Source organism: Lonchura striata, chromosome 3 (assembly GCF_050655825.1).
Source record: "Lonchura striata isolate lonStrDom1 chromosome 3, ASM5065582v1, whole genome shotgun sequence".
Classification (NCBI taxonomy): Eukaryota; Metazoa; Chordata; class Aves; order Passeriformes; family Estrildidae; genus Lonchura; species Lonchura striata.
The window spans coordinates 79,449,823-79,466,764 of NC_140705.1; the positions used below are offsets into that span (position 1 = coordinate 79,449,823).

At 36.4% G+C, this 16,942-nt stretch overlaps 1 protein-coding gene across 6 annotated transcripts in view; it reads right to left on the reverse strand.

Annotated features, from left to right (window-relative positions):
• Positions 1–853: 853 nt before the first annotated feature.
• The window catches only part of TTC27 (tetratricopeptide repeat domain 27), a 121,839-nt gene continuing 105,750 nt past the window's right edge, over positions 854–16,942 (reverse strand). For 3 of the 6 annotated variants that reach the window (XM_085576889.1, XM_085576888.1, XM_085576887.1), the window contains 6 exons: positions 15,839–16,004; positions 9,705–9,902; positions 7,750–7,875; positions 5,457–5,568; positions 4,775–4,875; positions 854–1,097 (listed from right to left, as the gene is read on the reverse strand). In XM_085576889.1, the coding sequence (XP_085433015.1) occupies positions 975–1,097; positions 4,775–4,875; positions 5,457–5,568; positions 7,750–7,875; positions 9,705–9,902; positions 15,839–16,004 (826 nt within the window). In that variant the 3' untranslated portion in view covers positions 854–974. The remainder of the gene's footprint in view (positions 1,098–4,774; positions 4,876–5,456; positions 5,569–7,749; positions 7,876–9,704; positions 9,903–15,838; positions 16,005–16,942) is intronic. The other 3 variants (XM_085576891.1, XM_085576890.1, XM_021544091.3) reach the window with 1 other exon arrangement.

Here is a 16,942-nt window from a genome sequence, read left to right on the forward strand (position 1 = left end):
GTTTGGTTTACTTGTATCTTCTTCTGGCTTTCTCTTCAGGGTGAAAATTCTTACCATTAAGTAACAGATCATACCACAGACGGTAGAAAGCCAGGATATAGATAATCACAACATTCTCATAGGAGCAAGCCAAAACCATATATGTGAGGGAATTATTTCACATGGGTTTTGGGAAAACCCTGGAAAAAGTCTTATTTTAAGAAGAGCATTAGCAAAGATGCTGGAGAATGAAACCATGCAAAATATTCTAGATGAAAATAAGACACTTGGGTCTAGTCAGATATAAGTATTTTAGATTAGACTGTAGCTTTATTGCTCCTCAGTAGGGGAAATCCCCTTGCCTATAAAAAGCCAAAAGAAGTACCAGTCTATTGCCCATGGGACACAAGTTATGTATATTGAACAAACCAATACTGCTTTAAGTAATAACTGCTTGCAAATCCTAGTGCAACAAACAGCTTTCTACGTTAACTGCATTACCTGAAGAACAAAAAAGACTAAATTCTTGCTCTCAGGACCCCACTCCCACCCTGTAAGCAATTAACACTGAATTAAAACGGGAAATTGGTTGGGCTCAGGTCCCACCTCTGGCTGCTTGCTTCTCCATCTCCTCCAGACCAGCACCTCCCCTACTCCCCCACCTGGGTGGGGCATCCTCCAGCAACCCAGCACCAAGGTGGATGAAGCATGCAGAATAACTCCAGAGTCACCCTACAAACATCAGCAACTCTCTTCCAGGAAATCTGGGGCTGAAGAACCAAAACATGCAACTTTGTAAGACAGTGGGACCAGATAAGAAAGAATCTTAAAAGGCAGCCGGAACTCTGAAAAAAGCTGACCACGAGAACAGCACTGTAATAAATGTGTTTATTGAGGATGTTGTTGCCTGAGAATTGTTACCATTTCATCAGTAAAAGTGGTGGTGAAAGAAACATATCATTATCGTCATCCCATCCCAAAATTTGGTCCATATGTCAACACTGGTCTCTCAGCTGGTTGCTCAGCTCCTGAAGTTCAGCAATCATGTTGTCCATAGTTGTCACTTCATCAGCTATCTCACTGTGAACCTCATTACTTGTTACATCTATGAAAAGTTGCTGCACAACGAAAAGAAATACTTGTAAGTACTTTATAAATAAATACCTTTAAAAGACACATACAGTTTCTCTCTTTCAGGGAAGAGACAGAATACATGAAGCTCATATCATCTCTATACTGCTTTTCATTATTTTGTAAACTGTGATGGTATCTCTCTCAAAAAAAAAAACATTTTGTGGCTAATAAACAGAAGTTATGTGCACACACATAGACACACATCCTGCATACAAACCTGAAATCTGTGCCACACACCTGCTATTGTGCCAATAGGGTCAAATTCTCCTGTGGACGTGGGGTTTCTGCTCTGATCTGACTGCCTACACTGACTGCTGATTCCATTGAAAGTAAAAGACTTTTTCATGAAACTCAAATTAGAAAAGCATCTCACATTCTGTCACTGCAGTTTATAAGCCCACCTCCTGATAAATTGGTTGTGAATTTTAATGACCGTTTTCCCCAGTGTCATATTCTGTTGTTTCATTTTCTCCAAAACCTCAAGTATTTTTTCACATTTGATGTCAAGACATGCATGGGTGAAGGCATTCACCTGTGTGTAATTAGGTTATACTAGAGAAAACAAACACTACAGAGTAATAGATTGTTCTTAAAGACCTTAAAACATTAATAAAAACAAAAAAAAAAGCAGCTAACTCGTAAGCAATCATAATCTTCATCTATTTAATACTGAGGCTGTGTGAGGTACCACTACACAGAAATGTGGGGAAGGGGGGACACCCAAACATATGTTTTCCTTCATTACATAAAGAGAGTGTGATTCACACTTCATTTGACACAATCAAAGCCTACATTTAGAGGCAAAAACAAAACGAGAAAACAAAAGTTGCTCTGGAGTATATCTGTACCTCAGTATTTCATCAAAACATAACGGGATAATACAGATATGTATATAAAGAAAAATGTACTTAAAAGGCTTGAAGTAAGGTATTCACTGTGCCTCAAAACAATGTTGTCACTGAAATAAGGAACATCTTACACAAAAACAGGAACATATTCATGCTACAAGTACAGAAACTTCATTGACTTTCAGCCCAAAAACCTCATACTGGGAGTGTGACAAAAAAATTTGGTTCTTTCTGGTAAGACAGGTAAATAAATCAGGATAATTATTTTCTTTTTTTAATTTTTTTTTTTCTCTACACAGTTAGAGAAATCTATTCAGCTAGAGACAGCATGGAGAAGTTTCAAGGACCATCACTCTTTGGGCTTTGTGCCCCATGTCTCCCCAAAACAGTGCTCATATTTCATGCATTTACAAATGATGTTAGATCCAAATGGTGTACTGGGACAAGGACCACTGTGCTATTTGCCACAGCATGGCTCTGTACAGAAAAGAGCCCAGTAGCAGCACATTTCTGATCTGCAGCCTTCAGCAGATTGTGGGTGCCTCATGAGTCTGGCACAACACAGGAACTCAAACATCAAGAGATGGAGATCCTGGAAGCAGTGACATTGTTTCACCTGTTCTACTGATTTGTTCCAATTGCATGTCCTGACTATAAAATTTTGGAATTTTATCTTTTATTTTATCAGTTATTTTCACTGTTCTTTTATTCCTCCTGAAATATTAACTAGTGAGTCTGCTCTTAGCACATTTTTGAAGTATGTTTTTCAGCTGAAATTAACAATGAAAAAAAAATCCCACACTAATATTGACTCACAGGGCAGCAAAATGAGATGCAGTCAAGCCTGGGCAGGCATAAACAGTATTAAACTGTGCATAGGATCTGACAGAAGATGACTCAGTTTTTAAACTACAACATACTTTGAATATTCAATATGACTTCATATTCAAAGTAAGATGGCACGTTGGAAGGGATGCAAAACCAGTGAGTTCACATAAAATGCTTCATTTCTAATATGACAGTTTTCTCAGAAGTACCATAAAACCATTAGCTACCAATAATATAGATGCTCATTTAACTAGTGCCTTTGGAACTTAGAATTTACCAGACTCATACACTCAAATCTTTCAGATAATTCATGATCTTTCATAATATAAACTACCTGTACTTGTAGTCATATAATGTATGTCATTTAGTGCTTTATCTACAGTAATGCTCAGTCTGTGGACTGCAATCATATTTTGTGAGTAACTGCAAAACATATGTTGTCTCTTTTTTCAACACATTTGAAAGTCTTACCTATGCCTGTATCTAAAAGCTGAGTTGCAGATCCAGCTTGTGTTTACTTATTCAACTTTCCTAGGCTTTTATCCTTGAAATTAAAGGACTTGAGAGAAAATGAGTTTAATAGAGTTTAACACACTGATGACACAGCAACACTTTGTAACACAAGCACACATCATAAAACTTCAGCTCTGTGATTCACAGTTGCCAACTCCACAGTCAGGAAGAAGACTTTAAGACAAGATGTGTATTTTAACAGAAAAAGTGTGATTCAAATATGATGACTTTTTCAAGTAATTGATATCTGAATTGGTAGGGTATCCACAAAAACCAAATTAAAACTTAGCTCTGTCTTATGATAAATAACTCTTGCTTAAACACTCCAAGTGATGCAAAGCAATCTTGATGCATCTGAGTCTTTTCCGCTGGTTTAGATCCATTTTTTCCTGAGACTGCCCAGTTTATCCTATGACTACTCACATTAAAAATGGGTCTTTGAAATGACTGCTTTCAAACATTAAAATCTGTTCGCTTGACATTTTAAGTAAAGTTCTACCTTACTCTAAAATGTCAATTCTGTCTCTTACACTAGTATTGTAATCAAAGCCTAGCAGGAAGAAGGGAAATAAAAATTTACTTAAAACTGGAATCCTCAACAGCATAAAGATGAACATCATCTGATGATGCGACAGGCAGGTATTATTTGATCTATAATTGATTCAAAACAGAGAAATTCTGGCAACAGAACAAAGATTCGTAGCTTTCAAACAAAAATTCCTACCTGTCCTGGTTTGTAAGATAAGCTTGTATTCTATTTGCCATCTGTTGGAGGTTGGGCAGGTTTGTTATCTCTTCCAAGAACAATGGTTTGCTCAGAAGAGGTAATGGTTTGTTAATGGGCCATTGACTGACTCACTGCAGGGCTGGTAACATAACACCATCCCATTGTGAGATGCTCCACCCAGAGGGGGAAGCCAAGCACTCTTTTATTGTATAAAGGGGTACCTTTTGGGGGACAGAGCAACTCTCTCTTTGCGGGATTTCCCAGAGAAGCAGCTCCTTCGGCGGGACTCCCGAGAGAAGCAGCCGGAGAGCGGTGAGGCGGCGGCGGCGGAGCTCAGAGGCAGCCCCGGCGCAGAGGAAGACCGGCCCCACTGCCACCAGATCTTCAGAGAAAACTATACCCTTCTAAAGATCACCACTGCAGCTGCAATTCATCAGCCACCGCAAGAGGAGCAGCTATCATTTCAACCCGACTGCTACCAACACCCCGGATCCTCAGGTTGTGGACTTTATCACTAGTTTTGTTTGTACCAATTGCATTTGCCTTTTTAAGTTGTTATCTAGTTTTCTCCTAGTAAAGAATTGTTACTCCCATTCCCATATCTTTGCCTGACAGCCTTTTAATTTAAAAATCCTGGTAATTTGGAGGGAGGGGGTTTACCTTCTCCATTGCACAGGAGGCTTTTGCCCTCCTTCACAGACTCCTGTCTTGTCAAACCAAGACACTACCTTTCAAATATTCCTACCTTTGCCTTGGATGACAAGCCACGTAAGTTGAGCCGAGCTGAAGAAAGTATCTGCAAAGCTTCCTGACAATTAGATTTGTTCTTGCTGCATTTTATAGCCACTAGAATCCAAACACAGAAAGACCCCAAAACAATAAAGCATTACCACTCTAGCAATAATCTTTAAACAAAAATATTTAGTAAAGATCTTGATACCCTCCACAGACATTTATATTTTAAATATAATATCTCCCCCCAAAAAAACAAAAAGTGAAAAAAAAAGCCAACTAATTTTGAGAAGACAACTCTAGACACAACAGGTGTCTGTATCCTTCTTAAACATAAGTATCACAGAACAGGGAATAATTGTAGTAAGTTTCATTCATTCCCTGACTAGTATGCTCAATCAATTTATGTGATGATCTGAGGACTGAGATGAACTGCAGATGCATTTTCACTTGCTTTACGAAGTTGCTGGAACATAAAATTAATTGATTCCATGTTTACCAGTCATATGTTTATTGACTCACCCTACACAATTTCTGCCTCATTCTAAGTATATTTTTGTATGCAGTATCAGGATGATATTCTCTGTTATAGGACTCCTAGTAGTAGGAATAAATACAATAAGTAGAGTATTATTTTGCCACTAAGCTTAATAAATATGTTACACTCTTCATGAAAAATAAAAGGCAGAACATACCATGTGCAATCTCTATGGCTCCTTTCACCACTTCCTTAAAAGAAGAAACATCTTTCTCCCAATCACTTGATTGAATTTCACATTTATGTGCCTTAGTGAGATACTGCAGTGACTGCAAGGAGGAAAAAACAAAATTAGTATGTCAGAAAATTAATTAGGAAATTTAAATAGCTTTAAGTATCTACAAAATTAGTGGTGAATCCAGAAAATGAATCTATCTTTACTATATTTGATTTCCTGTGAGTGGAGTAGTGTCCTCTGCAGCAGTAAGCACCAGCTGTAACACAGATGCTCTTCACTAACACTGCAGCTCAAGTATGAGAAGCATATAAAGTAACATGTGTCTAATTTTTATCTTTTAAAAATCTGTCTAGACTGATGGATGTGACCCATGTTTGCCAAGTCATCATAATTAAATGCACATGAAAAACAGAAAAATACTTGCATTCACACTTCAAACAGCAAATTCATATCTAAAAAATTTTAAGTGAATACATCAAAGCTTTCTTCCTGTATATGTAATCTTGGGAAATACGCATTTTATAGATGTAGCTATTAGTTGCCATACTGCTCTGGTTCTCAGTATGAAAAGGAAAAAAAACGTAAACAATATGGAAGGAGGGTCCCATTAAGAGGAAAAATAATTTTAACAGAAGAAATTGATTTTTGCTTTTGAATTTTGTTTTCCTTCTACAGCATCAAAAACATGAAACAAATACGTGCCAGAAGTTACATGGCTTAGTTCAATGACAACTCTCCAGTTACCTTTTTTAAGAGTTTAATATAAAAGAATAAAACATTTCAGTGTGGGACATGTATATAAACACAGTAAAGACTTCTGATTGTGAGGGTTGTCACCCCTGAAGCTTCCACCTTCTCTCTCCCACCAGAGTTCCAATCACAATGGCACAAGTGACTGAATTGCTCATGCTGCTGTAAATGGCAATAAAGGGATATTAAGTCAAACCAGAGGAAATTACATTTTTTTTTTCATAATAAGCTAGGTTATAACTGGTAGTAGTTCAGCAAGCAGAGGCAAGAATTTTAAAGAGAAGGAACAACAGTCTGATTTCAGTCTACATGTGTCGATGAGTCAGAGCAGCAAATTAGAGGGGAGTTTGCTGACAGATGTCAAGGAGAGAAAAGAATTAAAAGTCTTGTGGGCTGTTTATTTGCACTTCTGGAACCTGGATTTATCCTGAAAGGAAACAGTTATGAGCTGGGGAAAGTTCAAGGAACATAAGGGATTCATAGCCTGGGATGGAGCAGCAGGAAACTTGAAGGCTGGAAAGATTCCTCAGTGGGAAAGGTGTGGACTGGACTGTATCCAGTGTAGGGAAAAAAGAAGTACTGAATGAGGTGGCAGTTCAGACATATTGAAGTGTGAGAGTAAATATATGCTAAGGTAAAGAAAAAAACTCCAAAACAGAACCACAAACCCAATACTTCAGTAGTTTTACACTCCTAACTTGCAAATCTTGTCTGACTTCGATTCCATTTACAAAGCACCGCTGTGAATTATAACTATAGACCCTAATGATTCATGTGGCATAAGATCTATCAGCAGAACAGAAAAGTAAAAATCCCCAGCAACCAAGACACTCTTTTACAATAGCCAGACATTGAATTTGAAAGAATCATCTTCTATGTTAGGACAAAAATGATTAAAAATAATTAAATCTGCACTAAATAAGGTGCAGAATAGAAAGGTACAGAGTAAAGGTCAAATCCCACATTTGTAAGAAGGTGCATGACGCATTTAGAGGTTTATTCCCATCTCTTCGTCCTTTGATGCCACAGTATAGTAAATAATGCCCTTTTAGGATTCATTGACCTTTTGCCTAATAAATGTGGGTGGCAAATTGACTATATATCTAGAATTTCTCTACAGATACAGTTATATTCACTGAATAACTGACTCGTGATGGTGCCTGTGGCAGTAAAGCAAATAAATACAGGTTTTATAATTTTTACTTCATAATATGATATCAGAAATCAGTGATTCTTGGTGCATTGCAAATTAATTTTTACACTGTAAATTAATATATGTTGTGGTTGTAAGCAGTTTTGCTCTTTTATGATCTGTCATACCAAGATATTTGGATACACATGTAAGCATACCTTAAGTATATATAAACATCATTCCATCTCTCAGGCAAGTTAGACTGTGTGTTCCACAACCAGCCTGATTAGGAAACACAGTTAAAGTACTGTATACTCTACAAATTGAAACCACGTTTTTAACTGCATTACTTAAAAATACCATGCTGTAACCAGATTCTGAAATTATTACATTCATAGTATAGACAGGGCCTCTGCTGCTTTGCATGTCTGAGTAAGAATTTGAGGATACGTTACAGGATATTGCAGTGTCTGTATTTCCGCATTCTAAATAGGCCAAATCCCTTTTACTGTTCAGCTGTAAAGAAAAATAGAGAAGACTAAAGGGAGGAATTGGAGGTATAATAGACACCAACAATAACTAAACAAGGCTCTTCACAAGGCAAAGCACAAAGAGACAATAAGAAAGGCACAAATTATTGTAAATTTAAGCCCACAGGAATACAATTTGTAGGCCTAACCACCTTTCTTGCATGATATTGTCCTGGGTTGTAAGATAAGCTTGTATTCTATTTGCCATCTGTTGGAAGTTGGGCAGGTTTGTTATCTCTCAGGAACAATGGTTTGCTCAAAGAGGTAATGGTTTGTTAATGGGCCATTGACTGATTCAGTGCAGGGCTGGTAACCTAACACCATCCAATTGTGAGATGTTCCACCCAGAGGGGGAAGCCAAGCACTCTTTTATTGCATAAAGGGGTAGTTTTTGGGGAGACAAAGCAGCTCTCTTTTTGCGGGATTTCCCGGAGAAGCAGCTCCTTCGGCAGGACTCCAGAGAGAAGCAGCTCCTTCGGCGGGACTCCCAGAGAAGTGGCTGGAGCACGGTGAGGCAGCGGCAGCGGAGCTCAGAGGCAGCCCCGGCGCAGAGGAAGACCGGCCCAACTGCCACCAGATCTTCAGAGAAAACTATACCCTTCTAAAGATCACCACTGCAGCTGCAATTCATCAGCCACCGCAAGAGGAGCAGCTATCATTTCAACCGGACTGCTACCAACACCCCGGATCCTCAGGTTGTGGACTTTATCACTAGTTTTGTTTGTACCAATTGCATTTTTTTTTTTTTTAATTGTTATCTAGTTTTCTCCTAGGAAAGAATTGTTACTCCCATTCCCATATCTTTGCCTGACAGCCTTTTAATTTAAAAATCCTAGTAATTCGGAGGGAGGGGGTTTACCTTCTCCATTGCACAGGAGGCTTTTGCCCTCCTTCACAGACTCCTGTCTTGTCAAACCAAGACAGATATTAAGCAATGCTCCAGAGAAGCATTTTTTTCTCAGGCCAAAGGCATACCCCCATTGGTGAACATATACTGAATGTTGACCTTTTCTATTTTCAACTTCAGTGAAGATTTGATGACCCTTAATTATTTTTGAACTGTGCAAAGCTATTTGAACTTTTTGAAATATAATAGCAAATGCAAAGCACATTCAAGCATACAACAAAGTAAACACTTCTAGCAGTGCAGAATGGTTATTCTGGAAATGCAATCAACTTAATTCCCTAAGAAGTGATAAGGACAAAAAATATAAGTTAACATAGCAAAACCAGGGGTGGGTAGAGAGAAACCAACAGTTCAACAGACTAAGGATTAAATACCATTATTTAATTCAATTTTTAGCTAATTAAGGACAAAAAATTTCTACTCTGGTACTCTAACTGTGGTGTAGATTATTTTAAGTGCATTTTCCCTTAGTGATTACAAAGAACACAGATGGCTTATGCCGCTACTGGATCATGCCTTTAAGTTCCATTTTTTTTTCAGAAGTTGCAATATATTATCTTCTGAATCAAATATTTCAATTAAAAAAAAAAAAAAAAACAAAAAAAACCACACCACCATTTGATTATAGACATTAGACTGTTTCCAAGAAAATTTTCAGAATACAAAATCAGGACAATACACATATGCTGTGTAGCATGTGATGGGATGTTTTGAAATGAAACACTGGTAAAAAATGAGATTTTTTTTTTAAGTCCAAGAAAACTGATGTAAAACATCTTGCTCCTGTTGTGTAAAACAAAAACCGTGTGCTGTAGGAACATGAAGAAAAGACAATGTGCTTATAAAAATACTAAAGCAAAACAGGTCTGGAACAAGAGCGTGTTCCACTATAGCACTATAGTTCTTACCTTTTCAATATCTTCACAACTATCATTCTCCCCATTTCCATAAAGTTGGGCATAAAGTCTCCAGATTGCCCCATCACTTGTCACTCGTGAAGTGACTCTGCCCAAGAGCTCTTGCAGCTTCCCCTTCAATCCACTTGATACCTCTCCAGCACGATCTGCCAGACCATCCACTGCCACTCTGACCAGAATAGCCAGCACCTTAAAAAAGCAGCAGAAGAGACTTGATATTTCAACTCAAATCAACATCAGTATATATAATGTTATCTGTAATATTTGGTCTCTATTAATGATTGTGTCATATGGTAGGTACAGAATTTACTAAGAAATATATGGAGTAATTCAATTGATTTAAACCTCACCTATAAGATTCTATGCTGGTGTGGGTGAAGAGGCCAAAAATATAAGACAGAAATTTGGGTAAAGGAAATTGCAGCAGAAAATATCTTATAGATATTTTCAGCATCTAATACAGTTATGAAAAGATCAGTAAACAGGCTGAGGCAAATTAATTCAGGTACTGGGAGACACTGTCTTTTACAGGACCTCTATTTAACAATCTGCAGAAAGTGAAAGATGGACAGCGGATATGATGGAAACTGAAAGGCAGTGGAATACCTCCTGGTCAATTACTAGTTAAATCAGTTCCATCAAACTCTTCTACAAATACTCATTAATGGCCATACTTATTGAATCAATGGCTTGAGAATGTGATATCTCACTTGCAGAAATGCTGAGCATGGGCAGCTGCTGGTGGGAGCTTGAATTTGCGTGCAAAAACTGCTACATCATACCAGCCCTTTTGCCCCAAACTGGACACTGAAACTAGAAAACTTTGCCTCAGTTTCTCCTCAACAAAATAAAGAACAGCAAATGGAAATCAAGGCAGTAGATGATATGATGAATAAGAAGATAATAAACTCCAGAGAAGCTGTGGCTTATCAAGTGAGTAATGCTTGTCCTGTGCAGTGCAGGAGACACAGAGACTGTGGACGAAATAAGGATGAAAAAAAATGGAAGTCTCATCAGGCTTGCATTCAAGATAGGCCAGTAATAGTTGCACAAACACCTTCATGCTGGTACTTCCTAACTTGTGAGCCTGTCATTTGGCAACTTTAATGCTTCAACATTTTTGTCCACATGACAGTAACACAATGAAATCACACTCACAGCAGAATTAATATCAAGATAGTAATAAAACTAACTTCAAAGATGATCTGTGAATAGCTGCAAACCCTACAAAAACACTTCACAGTTCACTGGCAGAAAGTAATGCAACAATTATGCCAGTATCAAATTATATTACACTTAGAATAAAAACACACCCAGTTTAGCACTTACGATGTCACTTCTCCAAATAACTTTTCTCCTATACAATGACTCAATTACAAAGCATCCCAAAATAGAAACAGTTTTATCAGATACAGAAAATTCTTGGCAGAAAAATCAATCAAAATAGCTGATAATTTTATTAAATAAATTGAAGTAATTCAATAAGTGAAAACAAACATACATCTACCTGGTATCTTTTCAGAACTAATGATATTGCAGTAACATCTGAATATGAGTTAAACAGCTTGTCCCCCCAGAACCATAGTATCACTTATATTCCTTATAAAATGATATGACAAACTGGCAGTTCCTTCAAGATCTGTTAAAAATCACCTAAGATAACAGAAAATATTATGAACTATTAATAGTCCAAAAGGTCTGAAATTCATTTATAGTCATAATTTGGAATATAAGGCACAAAACCCCATCATAAACCAGGTCTTCTTTAATGAGTTGATAGAAAAACACCAGCAAGTGTTGATATTTCCATTACTACAGCACTGTAATAAAAAAACATAGGTGCAAGAAAAACGCTAAACAATGTTCTCTTTTGACAAGGACCTAGAACTGGTCTTCATGATTCACACACAGATGTATGACTTCTCAATCAATTTCTCAGTTTAACAAAACTGTTAATCAAAGTCCAAAATGTTAATTCACATGAATATCATGTGTAATCATCAAAAGTTTTAAAGCCAATGATATTTTGTTTGTACATGAAAAAAAAAGTTTCCTTAATCAGTAGGATGTAGCAACTGTAAAATTAGCCCTATTCCCACAGAATCTTGACTTTGCTTAAACTTCTATCACAATAATCCCTTTCCTTTTTTTGTAATCCATCGTGTAAGCTTTGGCACTACAGAAGTTAAAATGAAACTAGTGTCAAGACCCAGATCAAAGGGTCCATTAAATAGCAATGAATCATTAATGCTTGGTTGTCCACACTTGTTAAATAAAGTTATTTCAAACTGCAAGTGAATTGTACTAATCATCCAAAAGTATTAGCAGGGTAGCAGAGCTTTGCATTTTAGGTTGCCCTAAATGTTAAAATTTGTATCTTTGAAAGATTTTAAACTGCCATACACACTAAACTACTACAGCAATGCTCTGTTGGCCCAAGATCCCAAACAAGCAGTAGAGGATTTTTTTAGTTAGTTGATTCTCTTCATGCCTCTTTTAATGAACTGGGCACCATATGACCAGAAAGTTCATGTTTACTATGACATCACACCATCTACATTCTTCCTTCTCCTTTGCTTTTGTGAATCATGTGTTTACTACAAACTGAACAAAAGACACTGTGAAACAAAACCTTAGAAATAAACCAAGTAATTTATAAATGCAGCACTTTTCATCAGTTAATCTAATTTCACAATTGTTCTCCCAACAACTCCTTTCATGTAAAACTTTTCTTGGTCAAACCATTTCAGATGCTTCACTAAAACTAATAAAACTTGATAGTGCTCAAGAAAGATGAGAACCCTCAGATAACAGATCCAAAATGACAAATCTGCAGTCTGTGAGCTCTCTCTATTATCCTTTCAAATAAAGGATTTTATAATATAAGACAATTGTCATTAGTAAGCTACTTAAATGAAGTAGAGATCCAGAAATTATAAATTCCTATCCTGCTTTTCAAAATCCCCTTGGAACATGCTTTTGTGGCCTTTAGTTAGAAACTGTGTGACAACATGAACTACTGAAATGAGGATGCTACTTGATGGAAAGGGTACCAGAAAAACTTTGCTAGAATCTCAATAGCACAGAATTGCAAAGTGGAATCCTTCGTCCATCCTTCTGTATTCATAATCTTTGACAGCACATAATGAAGATATGATTTCTGAAATACTGTATTGAAACAGTTTTTCCAACCACAAAATAACCTTGTCATTCACAAGACTGCAACACTCCAAGTAAAAAAGGTTGATTGCCTCCATAAGCACACATGATGGAAATTTATAATCAGGAATTACAGAAACCTTCCAAGTACATTTACTAGCTCATACCAATAATTCAGAGACCAAATTGATTATTATAAGAGGTAAGGCTTTCTGCTTGGGTACTTTTTAGTGACTGATTTACTAGTGGAAACTTCAGATAATTCAGTCTTAAGATTTATTACATAACACATATATTGAAGGTATATTGTCCAGGTATATTTCTCAGCTTTGTGAGAAATATAAGTAAAGATACATGAAAATGAAGAACCAGTAAGGAGGGAAGGTAAGAAAGTGTGTTTTTTACATTTATATGCAATGCTAGCATACTGAGACTTTTGAAACTGTCCTTTGGTGCATGCTTTTACTGTATTGTTGCTCATCCATAAAGAGTCCTTTATCTCTTCTTTGTCCAATTCTATCTGTAGAATCTGTGCATATATATCTTCAAGCTTCATGATATTAGAACCTTTGCCACAGGGATGGCATTGTTAAGTAACTAGAAGAGCACAGAAGAAAAATTTCCCAAATCTGTGTGCTGTACTCAGAAGACTGGCACAAATGACAACAATGGCCTAACAGAAATGACCAAGAGGAATCTGAATGCTTTACTAGTATTAGAAGAAAAATATGACTTCATGCTATTCTAAAATAAAATTTAAAAGTCTGATGTAGCCACAGAAATCAAGGGCATTTCAAATTGTATATTCAGTTGCACACTTGTAATTGATAAATTCAGTCTCACAAGGGATATTCTGCAGCAATGATTATGCTAAAAGCAGTTGGTTTTCACAAAGAACTGGAATCCATGACTCCACATGTTTCTTCCAGTCCTGTATGTATTTTTTTTTTATATTCCTACCTTGTTTCTCACCATTATGTCATGCAGCTTAGTAGTCTATCAATTAAAATCTGTGATGACTACAAATACTAAATATAACTTGAGAGAAGATCATACTGTGTTGAATGGAAACAATGGTGTATGTTTTCATTTACTCTTGTTCATGATTTCACATTATCAAAATACAATTGCAGAAGATGGTTACAGATCATCCCTATTGCAAACAGTCCAGTTGGAAAAAAGGAGAGGCTCACCAATTAATGGTGAACTTTGCAAACAATTTCAGCAGAAGCTTTTATTTTTATCTGCTTTTTTTTGTTTTGATACAGAAATACTCTCCTCCTCCTTGTAAGATAATTGTTTCAAGCCTGAAATTCTGTAATCAGGCCCTGAGGTTTTTCTTGGCTACTAGTAAAAGCCTTCTAGTTGAAGCAACTGTATTAGAAGTTACAATGAAACCCATAAAACACTTCACATATCAGAAGCCAAAGTTAAAATGATGATGCAAAAATAATTTAGGAAAGATGCCATATATACTTCTGTAAAAGTTATAAAAGATGTATAAGAACAAGATAAAAAAAGTTATGCAATAAAAATAGAAATTTAATACAAGCAATATCCTTAAATCCTTTAATAAAATATATTGCATAAAATTTGACAACAGTAATAGGCTTCTGTATAATCTCAAAATATCTCAAATGGGCAAATATATGTAGAAACCTCTACTCCCAGTCAGCTGTCAGTCTGTTTTAAATATACAGTAAAGCACTCCTAAAAATGCTATTTTAAGTAGTAATTGAGAAAAAAAATTAGTTGGAAAAAACCAACCATCTACAAGATGCTCCATGACAGGCCCCACCAGTACTACAGTACTCTAGCTGCCAAACACACTAATCTTTATCACATATAACATAGTTCTCCATTGACACTCTTTAGTGCTAATGTTTAATGTTTAGCTATATCAACCCTGAAAGATTTTATTAATACAGAATGTTATCCTGTATACGACTACCTTTACTAGTAATAAGCATTGCACTCATGTACAATTTATTATTAAAAAGTAATGTGAAAAAAGTATTTAACATCCCTGTCCCTCATGAACAAATGAGATGTTTCGACAGTTTTAACTAATTCTATCTGCTCTCTCTCCTCATCACTGGACTCAAATTCCCAAGATCCATAAAAGCTACTTTTTCTCCTCTTATGGGACAAGAAACAAAACATTCTTCTGGGATCCATGAGCAGCAGCAGCTGGTTCCTCTTACCCTGGTACTATGCAATCTCCCTAAGAGCTCAAAAGTTCTTTAACCAGATCTGCTAATTTTGCAAAGGCTCTTGAAGGTGTTTTATTATTCTCCTTGAGAGATTCTTTGGCTTGCCTTTCAGATTCACGTTGCCAGTTTCACTGAGTGTGCAGAACCCTGCTAGGATAGGACCTGGTTTCAGTCAAGGCTGCATGCCAGCTGAAGCTGTTAAGGTAGGTTCTCTGGATTTTGTCTAGAACATATATTTACAAACACAAAATTTAACTGAACTGAACTACAGTGAAAGATAAGCAAAATACCTGTTTTAGTTTCCTTTGTCCTGTTTATTAAGAATCAATATTATAACCAGGATGCATTCAGTTCACTTTCAAAGGCTCATTTATGGAATTCTCCAACACATGGGAAAAAAACTTCTCTTTCTTTAATCTAAATAATTTATATTATTTCTGACACCAAGATATGCAGGAACAATATGGAAAGATGGGATTATGCACTGCATTTTATATAAAAATAGGTTTTGAATCTGCAAGGCTCACATGTGTGCTTTCACAAAGTCTGATGCAATCTGGATGCAGAGGTTTTCAGTTTTGTCCAGTTTCATTTAAAATATTTATTCTCAGAGTCTAAATCACCTGCCTACTTAACTTCATTGGCACGTACACTATCATTACTGATACCACTATCAGCAGCTATCACCAATCTCTGTGTCTCTAACAAAAATTAGTGAACATATAGGATGACTAAATATGGAAATTTCCCCACCTGTGTGTCCTTGTACTTTTCTCTTAAGTCCATGAGCCGGTGATAAGCTTTAATTGCTTCTGAAAACTCTCCAATGTCTGTACTGGTGAGAAGATAGTTCTCCCATATTTGCCAGTGCTCATAGTTACACTTGAGAGCTTCTTGGAGGGTTCGAAATGCTTTGATCCTAATCAATAATAAAAGAATAACAGAAATTATTGCAGATTTCTACACTAAAATCAGTTAGAATAGCATCAACTAAAAACCTGCTTATTTAAAAATCCCACTTGGAACACACTACCATGCAAAAGCTAATGCTCATAATTTACAATACTGATAATTCCTTAATCTCTCTTGCAAATTATTTTGTATTAGTTCATACACAACAGTACACTTTGTAGTTCGAACTAGGTAACTTCTTAGTTCTTGTATTTTTTTTTTAAACTAAAATTTATCATAATTTTGCCATCTATGTCAATTTTTTCCTTTCCAAATTTTTAACTAGAACCATGAGAAAACAATCTTACTCATGCTGCAGTTGTAACACACATAAAAAATTAAAAATCACTGAGTTCATGACAGGTGCAGAATGGTATTGACTTAATCACACATTTTTAAATCATATTTATTTTAAACATTTGCACACAGCAAACATGCATATCCATTGCACAGAAGCCCATCATTTTCAACCGATTTTATCCTTAGGTCAGCTGGAAGGTTTACTTACACCCTCTGATCCCTGATGCTGTGCTGCTCAGTACAAATGTGTCAGAATGGCCCCAGACAGTACTAGAGTCCTCCAGCCTAACCCATGTCATACTGACAGTAGAGAGTATTGTGGAATAAAGGTCGACACTACAATTCCTATAAAATCATCATCAAGTTACAAAGCATCTTTAGTTTTTCGGATGCATCCACTGCAGTCAACTCTTGACCATTTCCTTACTAAAGGAGAGCAGTAATGCCATCCTCTGATAAGAAAATGCCATCTGAAGCATATGTTGGTAAGATTTGTAAGCTTACTGTTTAAAGCCTTCAACATATCACCAAAAATTGCAATAAGTTTGAAACTTTAAAATAACCCTGCTAGAGAAGAGTTGGACAGTCATGATATGTAAAAAACCA